The sequence below is a fragment of the Camelus ferus genome, chromosome X, assembly GCF_009834535.1.
Source record: "Camelus ferus isolate YT-003-E chromosome X, BCGSAC_Cfer_1.0, whole genome shotgun sequence".
Classification (NCBI taxonomy): domain Eukaryota; kingdom Metazoa; phylum Chordata; class Mammalia; order Artiodactyla; family Camelidae; genus Camelus; species Camelus ferus.
The window spans coordinates 34,616,619-34,643,739 of NC_045732.1; the positions used below are offsets into that span (position 1 = coordinate 34,616,619).

The 27,121-nt window shown below is 40.2% G+C and overlaps 1 protein-coding gene and 1 long non-coding RNA gene across 2 annotated transcripts in view; one reads left to right on the top strand and one right to left on the bottom strand.

The window, feature by feature from the left end:
• Positions 1 to 5,652: 5,652 nt before the first annotated feature.
• Positions 5,653 to 13,605, bottom strand: LOC116662213. The gene is made up of 4 exons (XR_004318216.1): positions 13,529 to 13,605; positions 10,380 to 10,437; positions 8,907 to 8,975; positions 5,653 to 6,844 (listed from the first exon to the last, which is right to left on the bottom strand). It is a non-coding gene; the product is annotated as an uncharacterized LOC116662213 (long non-coding RNA).
• A 66-nt stretch (positions 13,606 to 13,671) lies between these two features.
• The window catches only part of LOC102520659 (amine oxidase [flavin-containing] A), a 71,377-nt gene continuing 57,927 nt past the window's right edge, over positions 13,672 to 27,121 (top strand). Inside the window, exon 1 of the mRNA XM_032475707.1 lies at positions 13,672 to 15,059. Within this exon, the coding sequence (XP_032331598.1) occupies positions 13,763 to 15,059 (1,297 nt within the window). The 5' untranslated portion in view covers positions 13,672 to 13,762. The remainder of the gene's footprint in view (positions 15,060 to 27,121) is intronic.

A 27,121-nucleotide genomic window follows, 5' to 3' on the forward strand; every position in this document is an offset into this window, starting at 1 on the left:
TATTTAAAACAAATGCAATTGAACGATTTTACATTTCACTTAGGTAAGAGCCAAGTAGAAAGAAGAAAGAATGAGAGAGAGTCATAGCAAAGAAAGGCCAGAAGCCTGGGGGTCTGCTGTCCCTGATTTGATGTGCCAGCCACGGAAGCAGATATCCTAAACAGTTTAGGAATATTGGATCTGTCTTCTTTCTCGAAGCAAAGGATTAATACTACTGAATATATCTTCCCTCTGAGGCTGCTTTGGAACTGCTGTTTCACCCTAAATCTTCTCTGGATCCTTTCGGCGAATGACTGAGAAAACATGATGAGAATGGGCTTTGGATCTTGTTTTTAATGGCTTTCATGTAAACAGAGAGAATAGGTTCTCATCTAAACGTTCTGATATGGGCAGTGGCGAGCGTGGGGGTAACACAAGTGTGAAACAGGCAAGAAGATGAGGGAGAAGACAAAGAACACAAAAAGAGATGAGAGAAGGGAAGAAAAACCCTAAGTTTGATTATTTGAGGGGAGGGGGAAAGAAAGGATATTGGGCTGCCTAGAAAGGCAGACCTTTGAAACAACTGGGACTCCACAACATTTACTAATAGATAACAGCTTCATAAGAAGATAATGATTAATTTAGCCTAGAAGAACAAATAGACATCATCCAGGCAGAAATTCATAAAGAGGGAGAATGAAGCCCAGGATGCAGCACAGATAAAGGTGTGACATTATAAGACACTGTGCTGCTCTTGCTGGTACCTAGAATGTATGTGTAGGAGGCCGGGAAGTTGGGCAGGAGAGTACGGGGCCAAACAGGAAATTGACATCAGCAATACAATTAACTAGACTACCAACCTTGCTTGGATTTTACCAAATAACAATATTATTAAAACTGAAGTACTAGCATTTCAATAGTGATATGAATATAAGTCAAGGATGCTTGCTAAAGGTTTATTTGGACTATCAACTTCAGTGATGATGGTGAGCATGTACCAACCTATGCAAGTATATTTCCTGTATGAAATGCAGACAGCCATTGCAACCAGATGCAGACAGTGGAAGCAGTCCAGTTGGAACAACTAGAAACTTGCCTGCAGTGATGACTCCATAAAGCCCAAAGATAATTGGGCAGAAAATATTTTAGCCTAAGTGTTCAAAGGGCTGTTTGCTGTTTCTGCTTAGACAGCAGGTATTTATAAGCAAACCATGACTTTGACCTATTAAACTTGGCAGCTTTGTCCTTTGCTCCTCAATTGTGGGCAAGGGAGGTTTCCAAAATGGTGTAGGGGAGGAAAAGACTCTTTTTTCCTCTCCCATCTTGGATTCTTCAGATGGAGCCCTATAAATTAGACTAATGAAAGACAGATTAACAAGGAAAAAAACAAGCAGAAGTTTATTAAAATGTGCATCATGCATACACATGGGAGCACTCAGTGATGAGTAACTCAAAGGAATGGTTAGAACTTGGGCTTATATAGTATCTTAACAACAGAAGAATAGATTTGCAGAGATTCAATAAGACAAAAAGGGTTTTAGGCTTCCAAGGGTAGCAAATGTAGGAAGGTAAATATAGGGCAGAAACTAATGGAAGGGAAGGGTTATTTGTGTAAGTCTTCTTCGGTACTGACTTTCCATCTTCTTCATGGGCATAAAACTTGCCTGGGAGAGGGGATTTATGGTAGTCCTCATTTCTCAGAAGTGTCTGCTTTCATTTAGATAAGGAAAGCTCTGGAAGGCTTCATTTTGCTTCTGTTGATTCTCATTTGCCTCCAGTTCAAAATAATCTTTATGCCAAAGTGACATTTTGTTGTGGCATGTTCTGTTTCCCTTCAATGGTAACAGGCAAAGTAACAGAGAATGGATTTCTCTGATCCTAGGGACAGTATTTCTGGGAACATTATCTATGGATGTTACTCCCTCCTAGACTCAAAAGAAGTCAAACATCTGTTCTGATCATTCAAAAGTTAATGACTGAAGTGGTCATTGGGATCTAAAAATCAATAGAGACTAGAAAACTTTTAAAGATTTCTAAGTTAGAGCTGGTTGACTAGGGCTGATGATTTTAGAGGTTTTTGTGCCATGGGCCTTTTTGGCAGTCTGGGTAATAATGTTTCTAAATTAATAAAGTAAGAGATCTAAGATTACAAAGGAAACCAATTACATCAAAACACAGTTGTCAAAGTATTAAAAATTTTCTAATAGAATAATATGTATGATTCTTTATTAGTGCATTAAATAGCAAGGTCTAGCAGTGGGTTTTGTGACTACTTTTGAAGTATTGCAATGAATATAAAGGATTTTCAAGATAGCTGCAAGAACTACTATATGATATAACAATACTTGTGATTCCTGTTGGTGACAAAGTCACAGGCTCTGCTAATACCACTATGGTTTGCTACCTACATTGATAATGGAAAGAAATGCTAATTTCAGTTAGAGGTTAGTGAAAGTAAAGATGTAAGATTTTCCCTTTTCAAGATTACAGATCCCCTGAATCCTATTAGTAGACCCTCAATTAAGAACCCCTATTCTAAAAATCTGTGGCCTTATTGTACACCGCCCCCCGCCCTGGGTCTGCTAGTGTGTTCTGAGAAAAATCCGCATTATATACCAAACTGCATGTGCAGAGAAATATTCAAGGCTTTCCAGACCCCTTGCCTTTTCAAATCATAGAGAAGTGGTCGGGAGTCTGAGCAGTGTCTGGAAATTCTGCTATTTGCATTGTATCTGTTTATGACTTTTTATCCATAACTCTCTTGGCTTCACCTGTCTCTGATATCCCTATGTGATTCTCATCTTTTTAAAGAATTTTATTATAATAATCATGATTTCAGATTTTAGTTCCCTCAGGAAATTTTTAAAAAATTTATCTTAATATATCACAGATGTAAACTGGAAGGATTTCCACAGACACAGGTGCTCTGTACTTGTAGCAAGAACTGTCAGCTCCAATTTGTTTTTAATTTGGAACGTGAAGCAACTGAAAATAATGAGGCTAACTCATGCTCACACTTATCAATTCAAACTGTTCTAAAGAACTTTCACCCTCATGCAAAGGATCGTGGTAACTGATAACAGCTGTCAGGTCACATGCTCTCTTTTTAAACTTTCCATTCCTTTCCAGCTCAGCAAATTTCAAATGGCATATTCACCATGTATATACACTGTGACTACAAGCTCATTTTTGAAATATTTTTAAGAGATTCCTTCAAAACTAGAACATACCAACTACTATATGTAATAGATAGACAAGCCTCTACTGTATAGCACAGGGAACTATATTCAATATCTTGCAGTAACCTATAATGAAAAGGAATATGAAAAGGAATATATGCATGTTCATGTATGACTGAAACATTATGCTGTACACCAGAAATTGACACAACATTGTAAACCGACTATACTTCAATTAAAAAAAATAGAACATAGAAAGTAAACATAGCTCTGAAGTCTTGCCTATCAAAGGGTCATATTGATGCAGTTGACGATTATTCAAGATCCTGATCAGAAACACAAGACAAATTCAGCTGGGATTTTTTGAATGGACATGTTAAGAAGGGGATATTTACAAAGGTATGAGCTGCGTTAAGGGAACCAACAAGGGATGCTGAGACACACAGGGGCTAGCAATGGTGGAGAGCCATTACTTGATCTGACTGGATATGGGGAAGAAGTGATGTTAAGGGGTCCAGGCTGGAGCTGGAGCTGTGAAAAACAGCAGGACAGGAGTTAAAGGGAGGCAACCATGGCCATGACCTCATATGTGTAGGGGGGGGTGGTGAGAGATGTTGATGGCAATGCAATAAACACCCTGACCTTTCTCTCCTGCCCTTCAGTCTCTCAGCAACCCCCACCACATGGACCAACCCAACCAGAAGCTAAAAGGCAGGGGTGCCAGACTGTGTATTTCATGGGTGTCAAAGCAGGGCAGAGAAGGGTAGAAAAATGTGAAGGGAGAAATGGAGAATAACCAGCACCTGCCCTCAGTTTTTTTTAACAGTATTTATACAAAAACAAGTTGAGGAAATTGAAAGCAGTTATCTGGTTTTATAATTCAAGTTCCTCTTAAGATGATGCTTTTAAGGAAGGTCTTGTTTACCTGTCCTTCCAGTTCCACATTGATCCAATTGTGTAGATAATTGTTTGTTTACCTTACCATTTTACATTGCCCTCCTGGTCCCAGTCAGTGGGGATGCCTGGAGCTGCATCTCTTAAGTGAAGCTGATTTGAGCTTAATTGTTTATCCCCTCAAAGGAGAGCACTGCCTGTCTTTTTTTTTTTTTTTAATCATTCTTCTTGTTCAAATTCTGTCTTGAAATATTGAAAGTTAAAGGGATGATTTAAAGAGCCTGAACTTCAAATTGCCTAGAGCTACATGACTCAGAGAGTTATCCGACTCTTGTCTATTTAGGTGAAGGGAAGAGTAAACACGTTTATAAATGTCAGACACCCTCCAGGGGCTATTGATGCAGACAGCCAGAGACCACATTAAAAAAATTATCCAAAGACCTTGATTCAATATCATTGCTGACCAGAAGTCTGGGAAAGAACTGATGTTGATGTGCTTGGAAAGCCTTACCTTTCTCTGATCCTGTCACTGCACAAAAGAACCTCTCTAAAGGGGCCAGCAGCTCTTTTGGTCTGAGTATAGAAACTTAACTTCAGTCATTGACCAGTTGAGATTATGTAGTTCCTACTTCATTGATCTACATTCAGTGCCTCACGCTGAACTTGTCACCTGTTGTTTATTAAGGAATTCAACCACCAACATTTCTATTTCTTCTTGTATGTGGGACAGTCTTCTGAGAATTTAATTCGGTCCACATATGTCATATCTCAATGATACCATCACTGGTTATCACCATGATACTCAGTGTGGTTCCTTCCTACAATAGGTCTGCATCTCAAAGTATTATTCTGGTTGTGTTCTATGATTTCCCCTGCCCTTTCTGCTCTCACTGATACACTGAGGGCCAATTTCACTCCTCCCGTCCACACTGAGGATGAAATAAAGATACATAAAAAAAAATTCGAAGAAACTTCTAACTTTTGTGTCAAATGAAGAGTCTCAGAAATGTGTGTGTGCCAGTTTTCCCTCTCCCAGAGAGTTAATGAGACAGAGTTTAGGCAAAGTGAAGAGATGGCAATGTAGAGACTCAAATGGAAGAACAAGGGGTGAAGAATGGGAGGAATGAATTTTCTGTCACAATAACCAGACTGCTGAGTAAAAGGAATTCCATCCTCCCCCTTCCCTTGCCTACTGACAACCTCAGGATAACCTTGTAAGTCTCATTCCCCATCCCACTCTTGATCAGAAGTTGGGGATAGGAGGCAAGAAAGGAGAATCTTAGCCCCTGGTAAGGTGGAACTGAACAGGAACAGTTGGGAGTATCCTTCTTGTGCAGGGCAACAGTAGATATGTCTTGACTGTTCCACTTTCATTTAAAGAACTAGATCAGAAGGATTAAGTTCAACTGCTTGTGACTGAAAACCCCAAATAATAATGGCTTAAACAAAAAGAAGTGTATCTCTCGTGTAAAAGAAGTCTAGAAATGCACAGATTCCTTCCAACTTATTACTCTGCCAGCCGCCTTTTATCTCATGCTTCCAGACAGCAACATGAATTCCAGCCTTCACATCTATATTCCAGGTAATAGGAAGGAAAGATAAGGGGACAATCACTTCCTTTAAGAAAACTTCCTGGGAGTTTCACGTGATATTTCCAATGACATCTATTTGCCACAAGTTAGTCACACTCGGCTACAAGGGAGGCTGGGAAATGATAGCCTTTATTCTGAGCAGCAAAAACCGTGGGTTCTATTTCTAAGCAAGAAAGGAAAACAATATTGGGGGATAACTGTCTCTTTTACAAAGATAATCACAGTAATCTATTTTCATTTTGTTAAAAATAACAGGCCCAAAATGGGATCACCTATGCTAAGCCCCACGTCATCATATTAGACTTAATCACAATTTCAGCTCTCCTAGAAATGGAATCTTAAACTAGTCAATTAGGAATTGCCTGATAAGCACTAGTTGGGTTACTTAGCTAGAGCCCTGTTATCCCCTGAGGGAAAGTAACCTTGCAATCACCAATATGCTTTTTTTGCCTATATAATTTTCTTTTTCCTGCTCCCTTCTGCCTATAAAAGTCATTCATTTTGTACAGAGCCTTGGTGTTCCTTGCCAGATTGGATGCTTCCTGATTCATGAATCAATGAATAAAGCCAATAAGATCTTAACAATTTACTGAATTTTCTTTTTTAACAATTTACAATGGAGTATGAGATGGGTAGAAAGTTAGAGGGAGAAAGTCAGATAAAAGAACAGAAACAATGTATAAATTCTTGGAATTTATGCTTTTTAAGAGTAGAGAATACTAAAAAAAAAATTAGTACTCCATAATGTGGCAACAGATACATGAACAGGCAATTTTAATATATTTATACTATATGCAGTAGAAGATGTAATATTCACAGTAGGGTAGGATCAGAGGATAGACATTTATTCAGGATTGGAGCCTGGTGAAGGAGGGCTATTGTCAGGGCTAGATTCATAATTTGCATGGCCCAGTGCAAAATGAGAATGCAAAACCCCTTGTTCAAAAAAGGCATCACTAATGCTACATGCAAATGAGGTGATAAAGAATAGAGTACATGAATTTTGTGCTTATCTCCTCAGTTCACGAGTATGTGCCACTGTCTCATTGGGCTTCGCTCACAAAACACAAGTTCAAAGACAAAATGATTAAGAGTTTCAAGACAGTGATGGCAGGGCATTGAAACAATGGCAGGAAAATAGATGAACATCAACTTTCTTCTGTACAGCACAAGGAACTAGATTCAATATCTTGTAGTAACCTATAATGAAAAAGAATATGAAAAGGAATATATGTATATATATGTATGACTGAAGAATTATGCTGTACACCAGAAATTGATACAACATTGTAAACTGATTATACTTCAATACAAAACAAACAAACAAAAACAATGGCAGGGCCTTTCTGAATGTGGGACCCTGGGAGACTGCACAGGTCACATGCCCAGGAAGCGGCCAGGTGCTGTGACAGGCATGTGCCAATCATTTTCCCCTTCAAGAGAGGACTCTGCTCAGAAGTGAGGCGTGTGGTTAACTGCTAGTTTCTAGGTGTGATTTTCTTCAGGATCTGCCTCAGCTTTGGAGCCTACTTCACAATATTCTTGGAGAAGGAAGTGCAAGTCAGTGATTAAGCAAAAGCAGTCTTCTTAAGGCAACTCGCAGTGAATGACAGCCAGGCGTTTGTACTCTGGACTGGCCATTCCCACCCAATGCGGGGCTCCTCTAAAGGGCATCCTTTGCTTGGAGCTCCCGCTGAGCCGACAGAGGCTGTTAGATCTACATAGCTATCTGCCAGCTCCTGGCCAATCCTGCTAGTGCCCATTTCCTTTCACAGATGTTACTCCTAACAAACCCTTTGCATCCTTAGTTCCAACTCAGTATCTGCTTCCCAGAGAACCCGATCTGCAGCAGCCTCATTTGGAGATTTGGTCTAGAAGAACGAATAGAGAATATCCAGGCAAAAATTCACATAGAGGGAGAATGAAGCCCAAGAATGAGCACAGTAAAAAAAAAACAAAAAAAAAACCAACATAATGAAACATTGTACTCTTGCTGGTGGTTCACAGAATGTGTGTATTGGGAGCGGTGGGTGGGGGGAGGCAAAGAGGAGAGGAGAGTGGAGGGCCAAACCAGGAAATTGATATTGACAATACAACTAACTAGGCTACCGCCCTTACTCAGATTTTACCAAATAACAATATTTAAAAAAACTAAAGTGTTAACATTTCAATAGTGATATGTATATAAGTCAAGGATGACTGCTAAGGACTTAATACGGACTATCATTCAGAAATAACTACAGTGTTCCTGGTGAGCATGTACCGACCTATGTAAATACATTTCCTGGTTTTAATAAAGAACTATGGTTGCATAAGATGTTATCGTTGGAGGAACCTGAGTAAATGGTACACTGAACCTGTACCAACCTATGTAAGTACATTTCCTGGTTTTGATAAAGTACTATGATTACATAAGATGTTACCGTTGGGGGAAGCTGAGTAAAGGCTACACTGGATCTCTCTCTACTATTTTTTGCAACTTGCTGTGAGTCTATAATTATTTCAAAATCAAACTAAAATTTTTAGCTTAATGTTTCAGTGATTCTCCATCCTACACATTTTAGTTTATACAATTGAGACCACCTGCCATTTACATTTTTATCATGCTTTTTGTTGCTCAATCTTATAATAGTTTTCTCATGTCATGAAGAAATTCTGTGTAAACATAAGTTTTGAGGACTGCATGATCTCCAGTGGCATATTTGTGACATATTACTAAGCAATTCTTTATTGTTGCATGTTTAGTTGTTCTGAGTACCAATCCACTCTCCCAAAAGTTAAGCATGAGATGCCAAATGTAGCCCATGGTAGTTTTGTGAGTCTGGAGGTTTAGTTGAACTCATGAAGACCCCTAATGGAAATGGCACTATTTAAAAAAGAATACTCAGAGAAATCTTACTCCCATCCCTACCCCTCCATTGCATTCTGATACATTTCTCCATTTATGATTTATACTGTTTCTTTTTGCAAATACATTTTTTACACAAAGGTACAAAAACACACATAAAGATATATTATGTACTTTTTTCATACCTTGATTTTATCGCATATTCTTAAAATCAGTCACATCAGTTCCTAGAAACCATCTTCCTTCTTTTCTTTAATGGCTGCATAGTGTTTCATCATGTAGGCTTATCAATGTATGCAACCAGTTTCATACATATGGGCATACATGATTTTGTTAGATATTACTGAATTCCTCTCCACAGGAGTGGTACCATCCTGCACTTCAACTAGCAATGTACGGGAGTGCAATACATACCTGCAGACAGAGAAGAGCGTTCTCAAAAACAGCGGATGCTGTCCCCAGAAAATGCATAAAACTAGGTCTCTGAGAAAGAAAATCAGTAAGTCAAAAGGAAAAAAATATACTGAGAGATACATGGCATAAATAAAAAATGAGTTGGATGAAATGAGAATTTAAAGTTTTTAAAAAACCTAACTGAAATGGCATAGTCAAAACCTACAGTACAAGCAGTAAAGAACAGAATTAGTTAACTGCAGAAAATTAGATGAGTAATATAAAGGGTACAGGTGACTGGCTCTCTCAGAATTCAGAGAAAAAGGACAAAGAGATGACAATAATGATAAAGACATAGAAAGATGCCCTCATAACATAAACTGTAGGTGTTTCTCAGGGAAAAAACCCACATAAAACAGATGCAGTAGTCCAAGTAAGAATAGAAGAAAAACTGTCCTAGCATGGGGATTAAAAAAAAACCCAAAATGAAAAAATCCACAGATTGAAACCACACACAAACACACACTCAACACTCATTCTCACAAAATTATTTTATTTTGGAGATAAATAAAACAGTTTCCTATAAGTACCTTGAAAAATAAGACATCTTAAAAAAAAGATGTTAAATGAGACTGCCACATATATTGTATTATTTATTTATTTTATTTGGGGGGGTAATTAGGTTTATTTATTTTTAGAGGAGGTACAGGGGATTGAACCCAGGACCTCATGCATGCTAAGCATGTGCTCTACCGCTTGAGCTATGCCCTCCCCCCTGAGACTGCCACATATGAATGTCCTAGATTCATGTTTAGGAATAACCATCATCCTGATTCAATTAACCAAAAAGAGTTTTTAATGGATGGAATGATACTAAAATTTATTTAAATATATAAGAACATATTAATGGAAATAATATGCAAGAATATAATAACTTGTAAAGAAGAGTATTGGGGAGGCATTAATCCTTCTTTCTGGTAAAACCTACTATAAAGCAACAGTAAGAAAATCAATGTGGCATTGATGGCAACATGGCAAAAATAAGCAATTCAACATGGCAGAAGAAAGTTCAAAACCATATCTCAGTATTTATGTTATATGAGGTAAAACAAATCAGTGGAGAATGGAAGGATTTTTCAACAGATAGTTTTGTTTTGATTGTTTAACTATTTGTGTGCGTGTTGGAGGTGGGTGCGGATTGTCTATTTAGTTCCATAGCACATAACAAAATACATATCAGTAGATTAGGATTAAATAAACCAGTTTTAAAATATCAAACCATCAAATAACAAAAGAGAACATAGATTTTTATCCTTCTGGTCTCTAAGTTTAAAAGCAGTGGAAGAAGTCATTGAAGAATAGATACAATCACATGCAACTAAAATTTCTGCATAAATAAAATGCCATAAGCAATACAAAAATATAAGTCGTAAAAACTATCTGCCGTGAAAACACCAAACAAATGGTTAATATCTTGTTATATAAAGTACTCACAGAAATCAACTCCAGGAAGGCAGGCGGTGATCATTCACAACAGGAGAAATTGAAATGGCTATTAAATATATGAAAAAAGTGCTTCATTAATAATCAAAGAAATGCTGATTAGAATAGCAATGCCATGCTGACTTTTCAAGTTAAAGGTTAAAAATTTAACTTGCTTAATGTTGGCGTTGGGGCAGCAAGAAGACAGCCCTTCTTAGACGTTGCTGATGAGGTATAAATCTGGACAATCTCTTTAGCAAGAAATTTGGTAATTTCAATCAAAGAGCTTTAAAAATGGCACTACTCTCTTATCCCGGAATTTTACTTTTAGGGTTCTAGCCGAAGGATATTCTAAGAATTTACAATGTACAATATATTCAATATATTATGTACAAAAATGTTCAGCCCCTATGTTATATATATATATATATATATATATAAACAAATGGAAAGTACTAAATGCTTGATGTTAGACGATAAAGGTTAAGTAAATTACAGTCCATGACATGAATATAATGGAGTTTTTAGAAATTAAAATGTGGGCAAGTATTGAGTAGCTATCTAAGTATTTTATATTCAATTGCACATTGAACCCTCACTACAACAGTACTGGATATCTTCTCTTGGCTCTTTCAGGTGTATTTACCACTTTTCTCTAGCTTGTTATGTCCCCTGATCTGTATGGACAGCATCACCAGGTTCTCCTACCTCCTAGCTTCTGGCTGGGTTAGGTCAATGGAGAGGACCAGCAGGAGATTGAAGGGAGGGAGGAGGGGGAGGTTGGGTATTTATATGTTCTGGCTCCCCCTGTGGGTTTTCTGTGGGCTGACTGCCTCCCTGAACTAAAAACCACAGCTTGTGTCAGGTAGCCCTTTCCAAACACATCTGTCATCAGGTCTGATTACTGTTCTGCTCCTCACCCCTCTATAGTGATCCCTTCCTGTTATCACCAGCCTGGGGGCATGCATTATTCCTTGGGATTTCTCTCCATCTTCCTACATCTTTTAAAATACTTCCTTTATGATACTCTCTTTAAACCATCTAATCGAAGTTTGCTGTTTTCTTCTTGAACCTTGACCAATACAACAACTTAAGAGATTTTAAGGTTGAGGAGACAGGCACGGAGAAGTAATTTGATCGCAGTCAGAAAGGGAGGAAATAATACTTGTAGGGTAGATCACAATCATTTATCTTAAAAGTAATTTTATTGTTTTTATTACAAAAGATTAACAAAATATACAATACAAACAAGTAAAATGAAGAGAGAAAATACTCATATTTCTGCTCATCTATTCCACCCATTATTTATTTAATATGACTCCCACATTTTTACCTGCAGCCAAACTCCTGCTTTGAGTCTCAGGCTTTATGCTCAATTGCCTACTCTATAACCTTCATCTGGATGTCTCAAAGGCACTTGAAACTCAACATGTCCAAAAACATGCTCATGATCTTCCAAATCCTAGCCACAACCAAGTCCTGTAATGTCCTGGTTAATTTTACCTGTAAATGTCTCTAATACATCCACATCGCTCCAGTTCCACTGCCACCACCGACCTTAGCCCAAGCCATCATCACCTCTTTCTTTGAAGAATTCCAAACTTTTGTCTCCCTGTATCTATCTACTCTTGTCCCCTTCAGACCATCATTCACATGGCAGATAGATCTTTTCAAAGTTCAATCTAGTCATATTGCCCCTTTCTTAAAGTCTTGCAGTGGCTTCTACTGGTTTAGAATACAGACCAAGGATCTTACTTTGGCCCAGTTTACCTCTGCAGCTTTGTCTCCTGCACTGCTCCTCCTCTTGCCAAAGCTCCACCCGCTGGCTTTCAGCTATTCCAAAGACCCATGCTTCTTTCTATCACAGGACCTTTATCTACATTGTTCTCTCTTTCTAGGACATTTTTACATACTCCCTCCCAAAGTTAACCCCCAGAATGGTCAGGACACCCTAACACCTTGTCACTATGGGCCTTTCTAAAATAGTATTTATCAGAATTTGAATTGACACACCAAGCATGTGGTTTATTCTTTCCATAGCTCCTCTAGTAGACTGTATGTTCAAGGAAAGTCTCCAACTGTCTCATGTCCCCTGTGTATCCCAAATACCTTGCCCTGTACCTAGTACATAATATGAAATCAAATATTTGAATGACCAGAAACTAATACAACATTGTAAACCAACTATACTTCAATTAAAAAAATTAAAGCAATGAGACTAAGGGGAAAGTTGGACAGAATCACATTAGAAAGCGCTGAATTTTTTATATCCGTTACTTTCTCTTTATTTGCTTCAAAGTCTAAGATAAAAATGATACCAATTTAGTCATGTCTCAACTCCTTTGCTAGACAGTAAAAGCTCTTAAAACTGGATAAAGAAAAAACTAAATCTGTATTTCTTTACAGTTTCTTCAAGATATTATTTGATACAGATGGGAGTTGGGAGGAGGCGGGCAAGACACATGTTTACACTTGGGTACGGATACTAGTTAACTTCCTAGAGTTCTCATCATTTACTCTGAATGCATGTCAAAATTACATCTTTTTGAGGGTTCTAGTGATGACGTATTCAGCTCTAGGAGGATAAGATGTAAATTTAAGGAAGGGATAAAACTATCAAGACAAGGGGCTGATGCACAATAAAATATACACAGTAAATATTCCTCTTTTCAGTAGGATGGGGAAACATCTTTTTTAATTTGGTTCTGCAACTTAGCCATCCTTTGACCCTCGCTTTTAAATTGCAGGTCCCACTTAATTTGTGATAGCTGAGTTCTTAATTTTCTCGCCTACTTGCTTCGATTTTAAGAACTTCAGCTTGAAAAACCCTATAGAAAACCAATAACTGCCAAGCCTCCCCTTAGGGACATTTCTCACTTCACCCCTCCCCCCACAAGGAGGGCGCGCGACTGCGCAGACCTCACCGGCCCCTTGTGACGTCACAAAGGGGCCAGACCGGGGGGGGGGGGCGCCCTGCGACCTCGCGGTCCGGGTCCGCTTCCTTCAGTACCGGCTTCCCTAAACCCACCCCCGACGCCCTCCGCCCAGTCCTATTTTAGTTAAAGTGTAAGAATAAAAGCACCAGGTTGAAACCCCCACGTGGCCCCGCCCACACCTTCATCCAGCCACACCCCCACTTCGGTGGCGTCGTCCGGCCTTACCGGGCGGGAGTGCTCCCCCAACGCGCGCGCGCGCCGCGTACAGGCGGGAAGGGCGGGGCCAGGCCGTTTCAGCGCCGCGTCTCCCCCCCAAAGTGGGCGGGGCTCCCGAGGCAGGCCTCCGAGAGTGCGGATCGGGAACAGCTTGGGCGGGAGAGGCGAGCGCCTGTGAGAGGGAGGGCCTGAGGAGAGCTGAAAGTTGCCCCCAGCACCGCCGCCCGCGCGCGCTCCGGAACAATGAGCGCCCACAACTCAAAGGCCTCCCTCAGCAACAACAGCGGCGAGAGACGGCACGAGGCCGAGCGTCCACCCAGAGCCGGGGACACTACTGCCCAGATCCCGGACCCGGCCTCCACCTTGGGCACGGCCTTGCCCTCCACGTCCGAGTGGAGCATGCAATCTGAGTGGCGGACCGTCTCCGGACTGTTTTCCAGCTCCCTGTCGAACGCGTCCACACCAGACGTGACATACTCCCAAAGCGCCAGCGCGTCCGCCCAAACAAGCACGGATTTTGACCTGACAACTGACTCGGACACCAAGGTTGGCCTCTGGGACTTTGGCGCCCTCCGCCTTAGCGACCAGATCCCCATGTCTGCCACCCGTTCTCCCAACTCTGAGGGGGCCGTCCCAGCCTCTAACCGGCACACAACCATCCCCCGGGTATCCGAACAGGGATCTGTCTCGCCCTCAGGCTCCTCCAGGTTGCCCCTCCATGAGTCCGGCCCATCCTCAGTACCTGGGTTCCCCCGGGTAGCAGGGACTCCTATACCCAGGAAGTTCCTCAGAGCGGCGGTACCAGAATCCATCTCACCCTCGATGCCTGGCTCCAGCAGAATATTGTCACCTCCTCTACCCCGTAATATTCCGCAAATGTCACTACTTGGGGTCATCCCGTTCTCAGTATCCTCCTCCTCCCAGAGTTCGGTAGAAGTACCTCCTACCCTCAACAACCCCCCGCGACTGCCAGTACAAGAGTCCAGCCAGTTCTCAATACCCGACTTCCCCCGGCTCTTGGACTCCTCCCTAGAGTCGATACAAGGGTCCTACCCGCCCTCAGACCTCAGCCTCCCTGGGAGTTCAGGACAAGAATCTATCGTGCTGTCGGACTCCTCCCAAGCGTCGATACAAGGCCCTCCCCCGCCCCTAGTGCTCAGCAGCCCCCGGAGTTTGGTACATGGACCTCGTACACCCATGAACTCCCCAGTGTCGACTCAAGTGTCCACCGAGCTCTCCGAGTTAGGTAATCCCCGAACATCGGTAGAAGGATCGGCTCCACCCCCGGGTTCCCCCAGAGTACCAGTCCAAGGGTCCGCTCCGCCCTCAGCGCCCGGCTCCGCCCGGGTATCGGTGGAAGAATCGGCTCCGCCCTCGGACTCCCCCCGAGAGTCGGTAGAAAAGTCCGCTCCGCCCTTGGCCAGCCCCACTCCTGTACCCACGCCCCGGGAGAGTCTCAACCAGAGCATGGAGAATCAGGAGAAGGCGGACAACGCGGGCCAGATGTTCGACGTAGTCGTGATAGGAGGCGGCATCTCAGGTCAGTGTGGACGGTAGCGGTAGCCTGAGGGACCCTGGCAGGCCCGGGGGGCGGGGGAGGGACTTGCAGTAGCTAGGTGGCGTTTCGGGGTGGGGGGTCTCCCTTGTGCATGACAGAGCGCAACAGCGGTCGGGCCCCTGATCCCGCGAGGAGAGAGTGGGGTTGAGCGGGTTTTGCTGGTGGTGTGAACTGCAGGAGGCAGGAACAATCATTTTACTCCTACTATTAAATACTAACATTTAAGGAGCTCTTGCCGTACGGTTATATTTAGCACTTTACGTGGATTTTCTCAGTCCTCAGCGGTCCCGTGAGGTGGGCAGTATATTTGTCCCTGTTTTACAAAACCAAGAAACTGAGGTAACAATCCAGAGGTCAGACCGCCTGGCCGGGAAGTGACAGTGATTTTCTCCCATTTAAGACCCTCACTCCTAATTCCCAAGGTGGCTGGTTTGCCTCACTGGTTTCACATCCTTTGCCCTAAACAGAACAACAGTATATGGATTTTTGTAATATTGAGGTAGTAATCGTGTTATTCAGGTCCTGCTCTTCTTAAAGCGCTTTTCCTTAGAAAATTTAGTAACTGAACAGGAAGGAGGAAGAATCATTTAGGAAAAGGTTTTTAAAATAGGCGGGGAGGAGAGAGCTCTTAGTTTTAACCTACTCTAGCGTTTTTGTTTTTTTTTTTTTTTTCTTTTTTAAGAACTTGCAGGAAAGTGCAGGGCATTTATTGCTCAAATGGAATCCCTCTGTGAGAAGCAGGGGCAGAGGAATGGTATGTTTGTGTCCTTCCCCAAGGGCCTGAATCTTGTCCTGTGATGAGCAGCTGGCAATCCTGGGTTCCCCTGGTCCTGGTTTGAGTTTGTAGCTGACCAACTGAGTGGTGCATGAGATTTTTCTGAATCTTCCTGGAAACCTCATCCTGACTGATGTATTAAATTGTTACTTATGTTGTCATCATTGGTAAAATGTTTGAAATTTAGCTGATTGTTTTTCAGCTCTAGCTAGAGTCCCACACTAATCTGTCCAAGACATGGGAGGAGGTTAATTTCTGAAATAAACCTGAAGGATCTGATTTAGTAAGAGGGAGAAATAAGGTGGGAGGGAGTAAATAGGGTGTCCCAAAGTAGCCATTTTTATGTACAATCCTTTTGAGAAACTGCTTACAAATTAATTTTGCGTGGAGATAGCTTTTGACTTGGCCTGTTTAGGATAACAGTCTTAATCACCAGAGAAGAGATTGGCATGAACTGTTGCTTTGACAACTCCAGCCAGTGCCAGCAAAAACATGCATGTATTTTGGAGCATCAGGAAAGCAGATCCTGGTGGAGAGTACGAAAAAAGAAGTGTCTCCCTTGTTTCCTCTTCATTCATTCGTTAACTTCGATTCATTCACTCAACAAACACTTGTTAAGTGCTTGCAATAAAGTGGACTGGTGTTTCTAAAAACCTGTTTCTTCTATGTAAGCCTCCTAGAAGCAACATGATTATTGATCATGGGAAAATAAATATGGTGATGACGTGTAAATTGATTGGGAGTTCTGTCCCCATTCCCACCTCCATACCATCCATATTTCACAATTCAGGGTTCTTTCTGGGATTTTTATTCTTGTCTTTTTTTGTTCTGTGCTCCAGTTTTCCTTAAGGGGCATTTTGTCTTTCATTTTTCCCTCTGCCTGATTACTGGCTCTTTTTCTCCTTTTCTACACTTTACTCCAAGTAGTTGGTCGTGAGCAGAGTTGGATTTACAGTGTAGCTGATGATCCTTATGCTTTATGACCTTACAACTGCAGGTCCTTCTGGGTTCTCATTCTAAATAACCAGTTTCATAATGAATCTTGTCTTTGTAATTTTGCCTTCTTTTTTTTTCCTAGAGAGGGCACCCCAATTATATAAGCTTCAGGCTCCTCAACCTGAATCTTTCCATGGTCACTACCAATGACTAATTTGTTCATTTCCATTTGGGGGAAGAAGAGGGCATTTCTTGCACAGTAGTTCACACTTCTATTCCAGAACCCAGCTTCCATTTCATCAGTGACAGTGGAAGACACTGGGCTTCCTTTAATATCATTTCTTATCAGTCAGATTTGATCTGAACACCAAAACTGACCAGAAACCTTGCTTTCTGGCTGTGATGTCTTGCCAGATGGTTCACAACTAAAATAAAAGTAGATGCAAGTCTGGCTCAGGATAAACCCAGCACACAGACTAGTGTTTCATGAGCAGGTGAGAGGTATTACTTCCTAAGGGTTCTTGAGAACTCAGAAACACATCATCTTTGTGTGTGCTTAGCAGTATCCCATGAGTTACTTAATGGCCCCTATATCAGTTTTAAACGCTTCTGGATATTTCTTATAACTTTTGTCAGGACTTGTACATTTTAATATGATACCCACATACTTAAAATATATGGCCAATACTTAGTAGATGCAGGATTATTCCTATTGTATAACAAAAGAGCTCCCAGAAGAGTACAAATTCTGACTAAATGTTCCTCAAAAGCAATCCAAATTAACTTTTTATAACTTTCTCTGTCTGCACAAAGAATAGCAGCATCTTAATTAAAAATCATAAAACAGAGCATGTATTTCAGCCACAAAATCCCTTTTTCTGCCCACTCACCAATTAAATAATCTTAGACACTCGGTAGTTGAGAAAGGGAAAAGCCCTACTCATTTGTAAGTAGTACAGTGGTATCTTCAACATGCTTTGGCTCTTATCCATCATCCATCATCTGTCATCAAGTCCTTTTTGAAACTTCTTTCATGCTTTCTGCGACCCTATTGGATCCTGAATTTTTATCCCACACCAATTGCTCCTTTTTCTGTTCCTGTCATTGTGCCCATATTCTTGTGCCGATTCTTCTAGTTTTGAAATGGCCTCGAGGTTCAGCTCTTCATCACTTTGGGGCTCATATGCACTCTCTCCCTCTCTTCTTCCAAGATGTTAACTTTTCCTCATCTATAGAAAGCTCTCAAATCTTTAGTTTGAGTCCTTCACTTTCTCTGGACTCCTGTCCTATAGCTTATCTGCTTTTGCATATTTCACGCTTGAAAGTCTTGTTCTTACTTCATATTCAACAAGTCCAAAAGCCTCCTTGCCCTCCAACCCAGCTTCTCTTCCTCATTTCATTGACTCTGTTCTTGGCACCACCATCCTTTCCATCATTTTGGACACATCCTTTTGTTTTATCTTCTACACCCAGTCAGCAGATCCTTCTAACTCCTTCTTTGGGCTGTTCCTCTCTTTCTTTCCCAGTAACTCTTCCCCCATCCCCAGGACAGACTCTTAGCCCCTTCAGCTCACCAGGTTATGACCATCTTCCCAGTGGCCACCCTTCACTTTGGGCTCTCCCTTCATGTCCATCCTGCAGTGTTCTCCCAGATTTGATTTTTTTAAATACTTCTTTTATCACCTTGTTCTGTTCAGGATGTTCAATGATTTATTGTCCGCTTCTTAAGCTCCCCTCTCCACACCCCACTTATCTAGCACCCCCTTTGTTGGACAAGCAGCATTTCCTACCATCCCCAACATGGCTGTAGTCACACTGCTCTCTTGTCCTCAGTGCTACACCATGTTTATTTTGTCCCTCCATTCCTTCCCTGTTTTAGTTTTTTCCTTAACATGGAAGTGCTTCTCTGAACATTTCCAGCCTATCCTTTCTTCAATACCTGATTAACTCTCTTCTCCTTGATCATTCTGGCTCTCCTTGATTTTTCTCTCCTGTAGAGCTTATAATCTATATCTGACAATTTGAACTTATCTTCTGTCTCTGTTTCTTGATGTTATTTTAAGTATGGCAGTTCAGTTGCTGACTTGACATGTTAGTTCTTACTCATGACCTGACACAGACAACAAATGACAGAAACCCAGTGGTGGAAGATTTTAAAATCTGCCCCTGAGAATTTCTGAATTGACTCTCTTTAGGGAGAGAGAAAAAGGAAAACAGGATAAAAAAGCCCAACTCCAGGGGACAATGCATCCTTCAGAGTCTTTGGGCCAAAGAACTTTTTGAATGGCAGTCTAGTCCAATCACCTAAGACTTTAATCTTCTTGACAGCATCTCCTGAGTAATTATCTGGTTGTAGCTTTGAACACATCTAGGGAAAAGGAATGCTGTACCCCTCAAAGCATCTCATTATGTGCAGAGGTGGCTCTGGTGCCTGGACTCATTCAAGCATTTTGGGAGCTTCTACCATATGCCAGGCAGTAGCCAGATCACCAGGAAAGAGGTATATGAAGAGGAGGAAGTAGTGTCCCTGCCCACAAGGTGCCCCATCCTCTTGCAAGAAGTAATCAAGGGAGAAAATAATTGACATTCATACAATGGAGAAATGTTAATATCATGAATCTGAATGAAATTCTGGGACCTTGAGAGATAAGTAGGATTTTAACAGGAAGATAAGAAGATGGAAAAAAGACAAACAAAGCAGGAGAGACTGGAGAAGCACAGGTATGGAGTCAGGAGGCCCTAAGCCTTACATGAGCAGTGTTGAATTTAAACCCATGACAAGAGTTCCAGGGAAGGGAAATAGCTGCCTCGTGTACCTCTGTCGATGTGATCCTGGTTGTTACTGGGATAACCCAGTGTGTCACTTCTGCCCAACAGTTAGCCAGGGCACAATGACAATACTTTTATCAGAACACTGGGCGGTTAGAGTTTTTCCATGTGTTTTGAGATTAAATTCCAAGTATCAAGTAGAAAGAGATATTTCCAAATAATATTCCCCCTGTGTTTTTATCCACAAGTTGAGCTCCACTAAAAGAACTGAGAGCCCTAGCCGCCCAGAAGAACGCTATGCTGTGTGAGAATAGAAGGGACTGAATCTTCCTCATCATCCAAGACAGAAAAGCCATTTTGCAAGAAGACTAATATTCAGAATTCTGCCAGTTGAGTCCACAGCATGCCACAATTTCCCTTTTTGCTGAAATACATCACCCTGAAGAATCATTTCTGCTAGAAGCGTTGTAGGCATTTTAACCCAGAACTTGGCAGCACATACTGTTATGGTTTTGTAGCGATAAAGAAAAGCTTACATTAAAAAATATGCCACTTAGTTTCAGTGCCTTGGTTATTTAGATACTCTGAGGTTCACTGCAGGCTGAACATTAATTTTCTGCCTTTCAGGACACTTCTTTGCCCCTATTTCTTTCTCAAAAATAAGCTAGGACTCATTTATTAACTTTTTTGGGTGAACGAAGAATACAAAAGTTGCATTTATTTGGGTTCTGATGTTTTGATATCTTCGTGGTTGAATGAGCTTTGGGGTTTATCTAATACTTGGTGGTCAGTTTTAGCATTTGGTCAACGCTAATTGACATGAATCTATACATGATCCTCAGCTAATGTGAAAAATATATTTAACACTCACTCTAAGTATAGTATAATTATACAAGTATAGTATAACTATAGTATAATTAGATCACAGAGATCAATAATTGAGAAAAAGAAATGTGGAAGCCTGTTATTGATGAATATTGGGTCATACAATCTTTGTGCAGGTGTGACATATACGTAGTTTACCTATGACAAATCTTACCAGTATTTGGATGCAGGTGTACCCAAAAAGACTGAGGAAATATTGTAGTTTCATATCACATACAGGGGCTTGCAAGAGTGTGGACATCCAATCAGCACTGGTTTGATGACTACGTTTGCGTGTATGAGATAGATTTCATGACAGGTACTTCTCATTTAAAATATGACTGATTAGAACTGCACAGAGTGAATCAGAAGAAGTCTAGTTACATTTTTAAATGTTGGAAGCATTTGAGACAAAGGTGATTATTAGGACTGCTGTATCCTTTTATTTGAAAAATATTTTACAGTTTGACCAGCAATTTGTATTTTCCTTTGGATGTTCTATTCTTGATTATGTTATGGACTAGGGCAGCTGAAGATCTTTGAACCACAGTTCTGTCATCTGTAAAATCAGAGGTTGGATTAAGATATACGTGATAATCTTCGAGTATCTTTTTCAGTAATCGGCTTCCTAAAGGTCTGACTCTTCAGCTTTTTCTTTTGGACCCCCTCCTCAACACTTTTTTTCCTTCCATGTAGTATTCTGGAAGTGGCTTGCATCACCTCGCATACTGACATCCTATACTAACTTAAATCAGAATCTGTCTCTCTCTTACAAGTGCTCATTTGCACCTTGTCTATGATTCAGAGGAGCCTTAGTTTAAAAGCCCTGTTCTAGTAGGTGCTAGGCCAAAGTAAACAAACCCCACTTTATAGCAATATTTAATTGATTTATTAGGTAACAATGTCAATAAGAATTTTAAAACCAGATGATAAGCTTTGAGAGTTGAGTTAATTACATATTCACCATGTTCAAGGGTCACAGAATTGCAACCTGGTAGAGCTCAAAGGGACCAAAACAGAGGCTCAGGAGGGTCAAGTGAATAACCTAACGCTACAAAATTCTCAGTGGCATAACTTGACCTTGGATCGTACCCCGCCCCCCAGTAGACTTGCTTAATAGGCTTGTTCAGAGAACTGTAGTAAACTTTATTATTGCTTTACTTTAAGGTTAATACTCTAAAACCTAGTGATTGTTGTTTCACAGTAATTTATATTTTAGAATATATTACATGGCATGTTACTGCTTCGTGAACATTTAAATTTAAAAATCTTAAGCATCTTATTAGGTCGGATGCCTTTCATATGAAGAATTTATTTCCTTTTTGAATTTATTTCCTTGTTTAAATAGTTTAGATCAGTGGTTCTTAACCTTTTGGAGCAAGTCACCCTTTGAATATCTGATGAAAGGTGTTGGAGCTTTCCACCAAAAAAAAAAAAGGAATGTTTTTGCACATAGACTTTTTTTTTCCCTGCAGCAGGCCAGCAACTAATGTTATGGAAACCTCTTCATTGTCACTGTGAAGACTTGGGGCTGATACTGAGATTTCACAGAAGTACTGAAAAATAAGAATTCAGAGGATTCCTTAGGTCATTAGACAGTTGCCAGTAATGAATATGTAAATAGACAATAATAGAAACAGTTAAGACATCTACGCTTAAAAATAAGGGACCAGAGTTTCCTACACTAAGGCCATGATAAATAGAACAGTGAACCCGCCATGTTTTGAAAAGAGAAAATTTGGGGAGACAACATTGATGAAGAAAATGGAAGGCTGTGGGGGTCAATGTGATTTTTAAATTGTTTTCTAAGATTGGTGTTTACAGATTTTACATATTGGAGTGAAGCCATTTATGATAAATATACAGTTCTGATTTAATATGCATTTGTAATAACTTATAAAGGTCACTGAAGGCATCTGACAAAATTCAGGCCCAAATGGAAGAGTTAAGTTCTCCAGTTTATCTGTTAGTCCATTTGTCTCTCCAGTGACTGTGTGAGGCGTAGGGCCCCCTATGTAGTGGGGGTTATGAACCTGACCTGCTCTTGGTGTTTGAAGTTGGTTCAGGGTTCAGTGGTGGCACAGAGAAGGAAAAAGGAAATGACAGACAGGGAAGATTTCATAGAGGAAATAATGCTGGACAGAAATACTATGGATTTTGGATAAATTCCAATGTGTAACAAAGATGACCTTTAAGGTGACTTTTTTACAGATTAAATGAGTTGGCTGTGAGCTGTGGCTTAAGTTAAAGATCTTTTTCTTGCATGTCTACACATATTCTTCATTCATTCATTTATTTATTCATTCAATAAATACTTGGTGATTGGGTGCTCACCATGTGCTTTGAGCAAAATTTATGGTTTTTGTTGTTTTCCTGATTTGGGAACATTGCTTCTAAAACTTCAGTATGAATTGATGTTTGACTGTACTTTTTATTTTCCTCAAAGTATTCAGTCCAAGAGTCCAAGTGTGCAGTTATGTAAGAATTCTGTCAGCCAGAGATCACTTCACTGAATAATAGAAAATTAACTTAGAATATTTAATCTGTGATGTACACTATACACATTCATAGGTGGTGTTGAATTGATGTCAAAGTTGAAAAAAAATGCCACTTTAAGAAATAAACAGGAAGAACTAGGAGAGCCAGCAGAGTATAAGCCATAGCTACACTAAAGCTTTGCTTCAACACTTACCTTGTCCTCTGGGTATTGTTCACTTGGGACCCTGCCCTGGTGAGTTTATTACTGTAAATATTTGAACAGTCTTTTAAGAGATGAAACCAGTTTTCCCAAAGTGTATTTTCTGAGATACAGTTTTTTTTAAAAGGTAAAAGGTGGAGAAATGCTAAGTTCAACAACACTCTTCACTGCAGGACTTATCAGAGCCTTTAACATGCCAATGTACACCATACATTTCCCAGAAGGAGAAACAGCATATGCCTCAACTTTCATGAGCATTGATACTTCCCTCAAGAGCATCTTGAGGACTAGGGTTGCATAAAATATTTTGGAAATTACTTCCTAACCACAGTGCATCCTAGTGTGCAGAATCCGAGGACAGCAATGTGGAGTGCCCTTGGTATGTTTTCATTTTCAGTGAAAGAATGGGGCAAATAATGAATTAAGGGGTAATTGCATTCCCTGACTTGGGTGAGATCCATTTATCTAAAGTGAAGATGAATGCTGAACAATAATCAAATAAATTGGGACTGTCTAGACAACCAGTCTGTCGAATTCAGGGCAAATTGAAGTTAATTGTTAGCTTTCATCTATTTATCATTTGAGACAGTACTGTCTTTTTAGCTTATCAGAGGGACTTGAAGATTTGGCATTTTGAAAAGCAGTTATTTGTCTGAAAGGAAGCATAAAATACAGGTATGTAAATAGATAGATAGGTAGGTAGGTAGATAGATAGGTAGACAGACAGGTAGCTAGCTAGGAATGGTTATATTGTATGTATCTATGCATCAGGAACAAGTTTGTGTGCACATTGATATTCTCTGTTCTCTTTTGCTAAAAAAAGCACAGTACTGATTCAAAGACCAGAAAAGGTACTAATAGTATTTATAATCTGCTAACTTACTTGGGCATAAAGGTTTAAATGACTAGATACCCTATCCTTCCAAATCTTTCTTAGTTGTTTGAAATAGATATAATCTAAGTAGCATAGAAACTTACCCATTGCCCTCACCCAGGTGAGCATGGTTTTGTTTTCTTAGTTGTAGTTCCTCTGTTCATTGCAACAGGCATTTGAGCACCTGTAACATGGAAGGCCCTCTTCTAGGGTTGCAAAGATGTATATAACACACCTCTGTTTTCAAGAAGGTCCTAACACATGAAGAGGCAGATCTCTGGGCAAGAGAGCATGTTGCCTTGGACAAAGGCAAAAGGCCACAATAGTTTTGACAAGAGTGGCTATGGTAACAGTGGCGGGAAGCAGCGGATACATAGAGAGTGCCACGTGGTGATGTGTTCTAAGAAGGAAAATACAGCAGGGTGACAGACACACTGTGAAAGATGATTATATATCACTTTTCATATTGACAGTGGGATCACTGGACATTTTTTGTGAGGAATACACTACATTTCAAGGTTTGTTCTAATAAGGAAGTGGAGACACCAAATCATTTGTTGTAGAAGGAGAATCAGAAATTGAACTGGAAAGGGTAGCAAGAGTCAAATGGACAAATTTCTATATTTTCCTAAAACAGAGTAATGTGAACATACTTGAAGAAGTAAGATAAAGGAAAGGGCCCTTGGCAGGGTAGAGAAGGCAGGGGTAAGTGTGAAGCTAGGTCCTATGGTAACAAATTTGTAGCCCAGGAAGCGAAGGACCATTTCCTCAAGGGCTTCATTGCAGATATTAATTCCTTTTCCAGGTGCTCTATGTGGCTTAAATCATTTCCTTTCCTATTTCTATGGGGATGTATCCATCTCAGGACATTGAAAACACTGCAATCTGTGGAAATACAGTTTCCATGGGCAGTGGCTTTAAGAAGCTGGAGCTTGGTTTGCAGTTGCCATGGCAACACTGATGCTAGCTGCATACATCATCTCACCCAGGCTCTCCTGATCTAATAACCAGAATTAACAATTGTCTGAACTCTCATATGAGGTGTGCTTTTAGCAGACTTGCTTTTTTTTTAAAGGCCTCTCTAATAAAGCCATTAACCTATTTTATTTTGGTTTCTATAAAACCCAAATGACTGAAGAGAGAGAAAAACCAGAAGAAGGATTATATTGTTTTAAACTCATCATGCCTATTTAAAATACTTAATTGCAAAGTGATTAAAGATTTGCTTGTGCCATGATCTGCTTTTTTCCGTTTTTCAGGTTTTTGCATTTTGAAAGTGACCAGATACTTGTTTACACAATAGAGCTTAACAAACTCTTTGTGAATGTAGCTTCTCTGTCCTACTGGCTCTCTACTGTCACAGAAAACCATAGGACATTTGGGAGTCCTGGGCTCTTTTCCTCCGAATGAGCCATGATTTGGGAGAGAAAGAGCTCTTGGTCAGAGCAGGGGCAGGGAGATTTTGTCAGTGCCCTCTTAGACCTCTTCCTCCCAAATGCCCTTGGGAGATTCAAAGACTAGACACTAGGACAGTTGAGAGTCTAGGACACCTTTCCAAGATGGCCTTTCATCCCCTACAACCAATGAATCTCAAACACTTGCTGATTTCATAGGCTCTCTCTCTCCCAGACTTGTTTATCCTTCCCCTCTCTGACCTGAGGCCAAGGGTCTCTGGGTCTAACAGTGTTGGAGCCAGCTTCTACTATTTTAAAAGAACTGATCCTGATTGAGCACATCTCTTCCCAGTTTTAGGTTCAGTGATATCACATTGGTAGCTTGTAATCACACTGATAGTTTAAATCAGCCGTGATGAGAGTGTATGTATATACACCATGGAAATCCAAACACTGCAAATCTGATGTCTTCTCCATTCCCCAAGGCCAGGGATGGTTGTTAACCATTACCGTCATACCACTATGTTAAACCCTTTCCCTATCTTGGGGGTGGGGTGGGGTGCCAAGAGAGGTAGGTGGGAGCTCTAGATTCTTCTATTGCCCTAGATTTCATGAGGCCATTAAATGAATGACAGCAAGAGCTATAATGCACAATGCTCTTAGCTTTGGCTAATCTATATTTCTTTGGAACAAGATGAAAGAGGTTTAATGTGAGATTTTCTCTTTTCATAAATATGTAAAGAAAAAATATTTGATTATAAAATCTGTTGTTTAGTAGCTACATTGTATTTGGTGACTTACCTTCAGACTTAAAAAGCTTTTCTAACAATTTTATCCCATTTACCAAGAAAAAAAGTCTTTTATTTATTTATTTTGAAATATATGTCAACAACCCTTAAACTAATCTGTGGAGTTGATGTTTGAGATAAGGTTCTTTTTTCCATAAGCGATTATTGGATTTTGTAGTAGGAGGGGAGGGTAGAATGCATAATGGTACATAGAATTAGAATAAATAGAATTAAGAAGTATAATTCAAGACTTCCATCTTGATGCAGGCATTATCTTTTTTTTTTTTCCATTCGAACCAACCGACAGCCACCGTTGATATATTAGAAAAGCTTTTCTGGACCGCACATGTTTTCTTGTGCTTTGATTATGACTTACTGAGTTATTTATTCAAAATTAGTTATTAATTATTATCCAAAAATAACTTTTCTAATGACATCTTGATTGCGTTTCCATGTTCTGCATTTTCTAACTTTAAATTACCATGGAAGTTCCTTATCAGAGTCTTCTTCACAATAAACACGCAAACTAAAACATTATCCGCCCCCCCCCCCATTTATTCAGCATCTTAGGAGAAGTAGTTTTCTAAATGCCTTAAATCTTCCCCCTTCAAATTCCAAGACCTTTTTGAAACCATTTTTCTCAAACCCCCTTTTGAATATTTTAAACATCTTCCTTATTTCTCAAAGAGCTTAAACTTGCTTTGCTGAGATAGGGTCAGTCATTTTCCTGTAATGCAGAAACAACCATTTTTGTCAGCTTTTTAATTTTGTTTATATCCTTAAATGCCAAAGTGCAAAATGACCTTTGTCATCGGTGTGGTCATTTGTCCTGGCTCAGCTAGCCTACCTCCCCCCTCCTTTAGCCTCCAGACTAGTGTTTATTTACTATTGGCACTGAACCCCACTCACCAAACTTGTTTAGAATTACACATTACATTCGATTTGA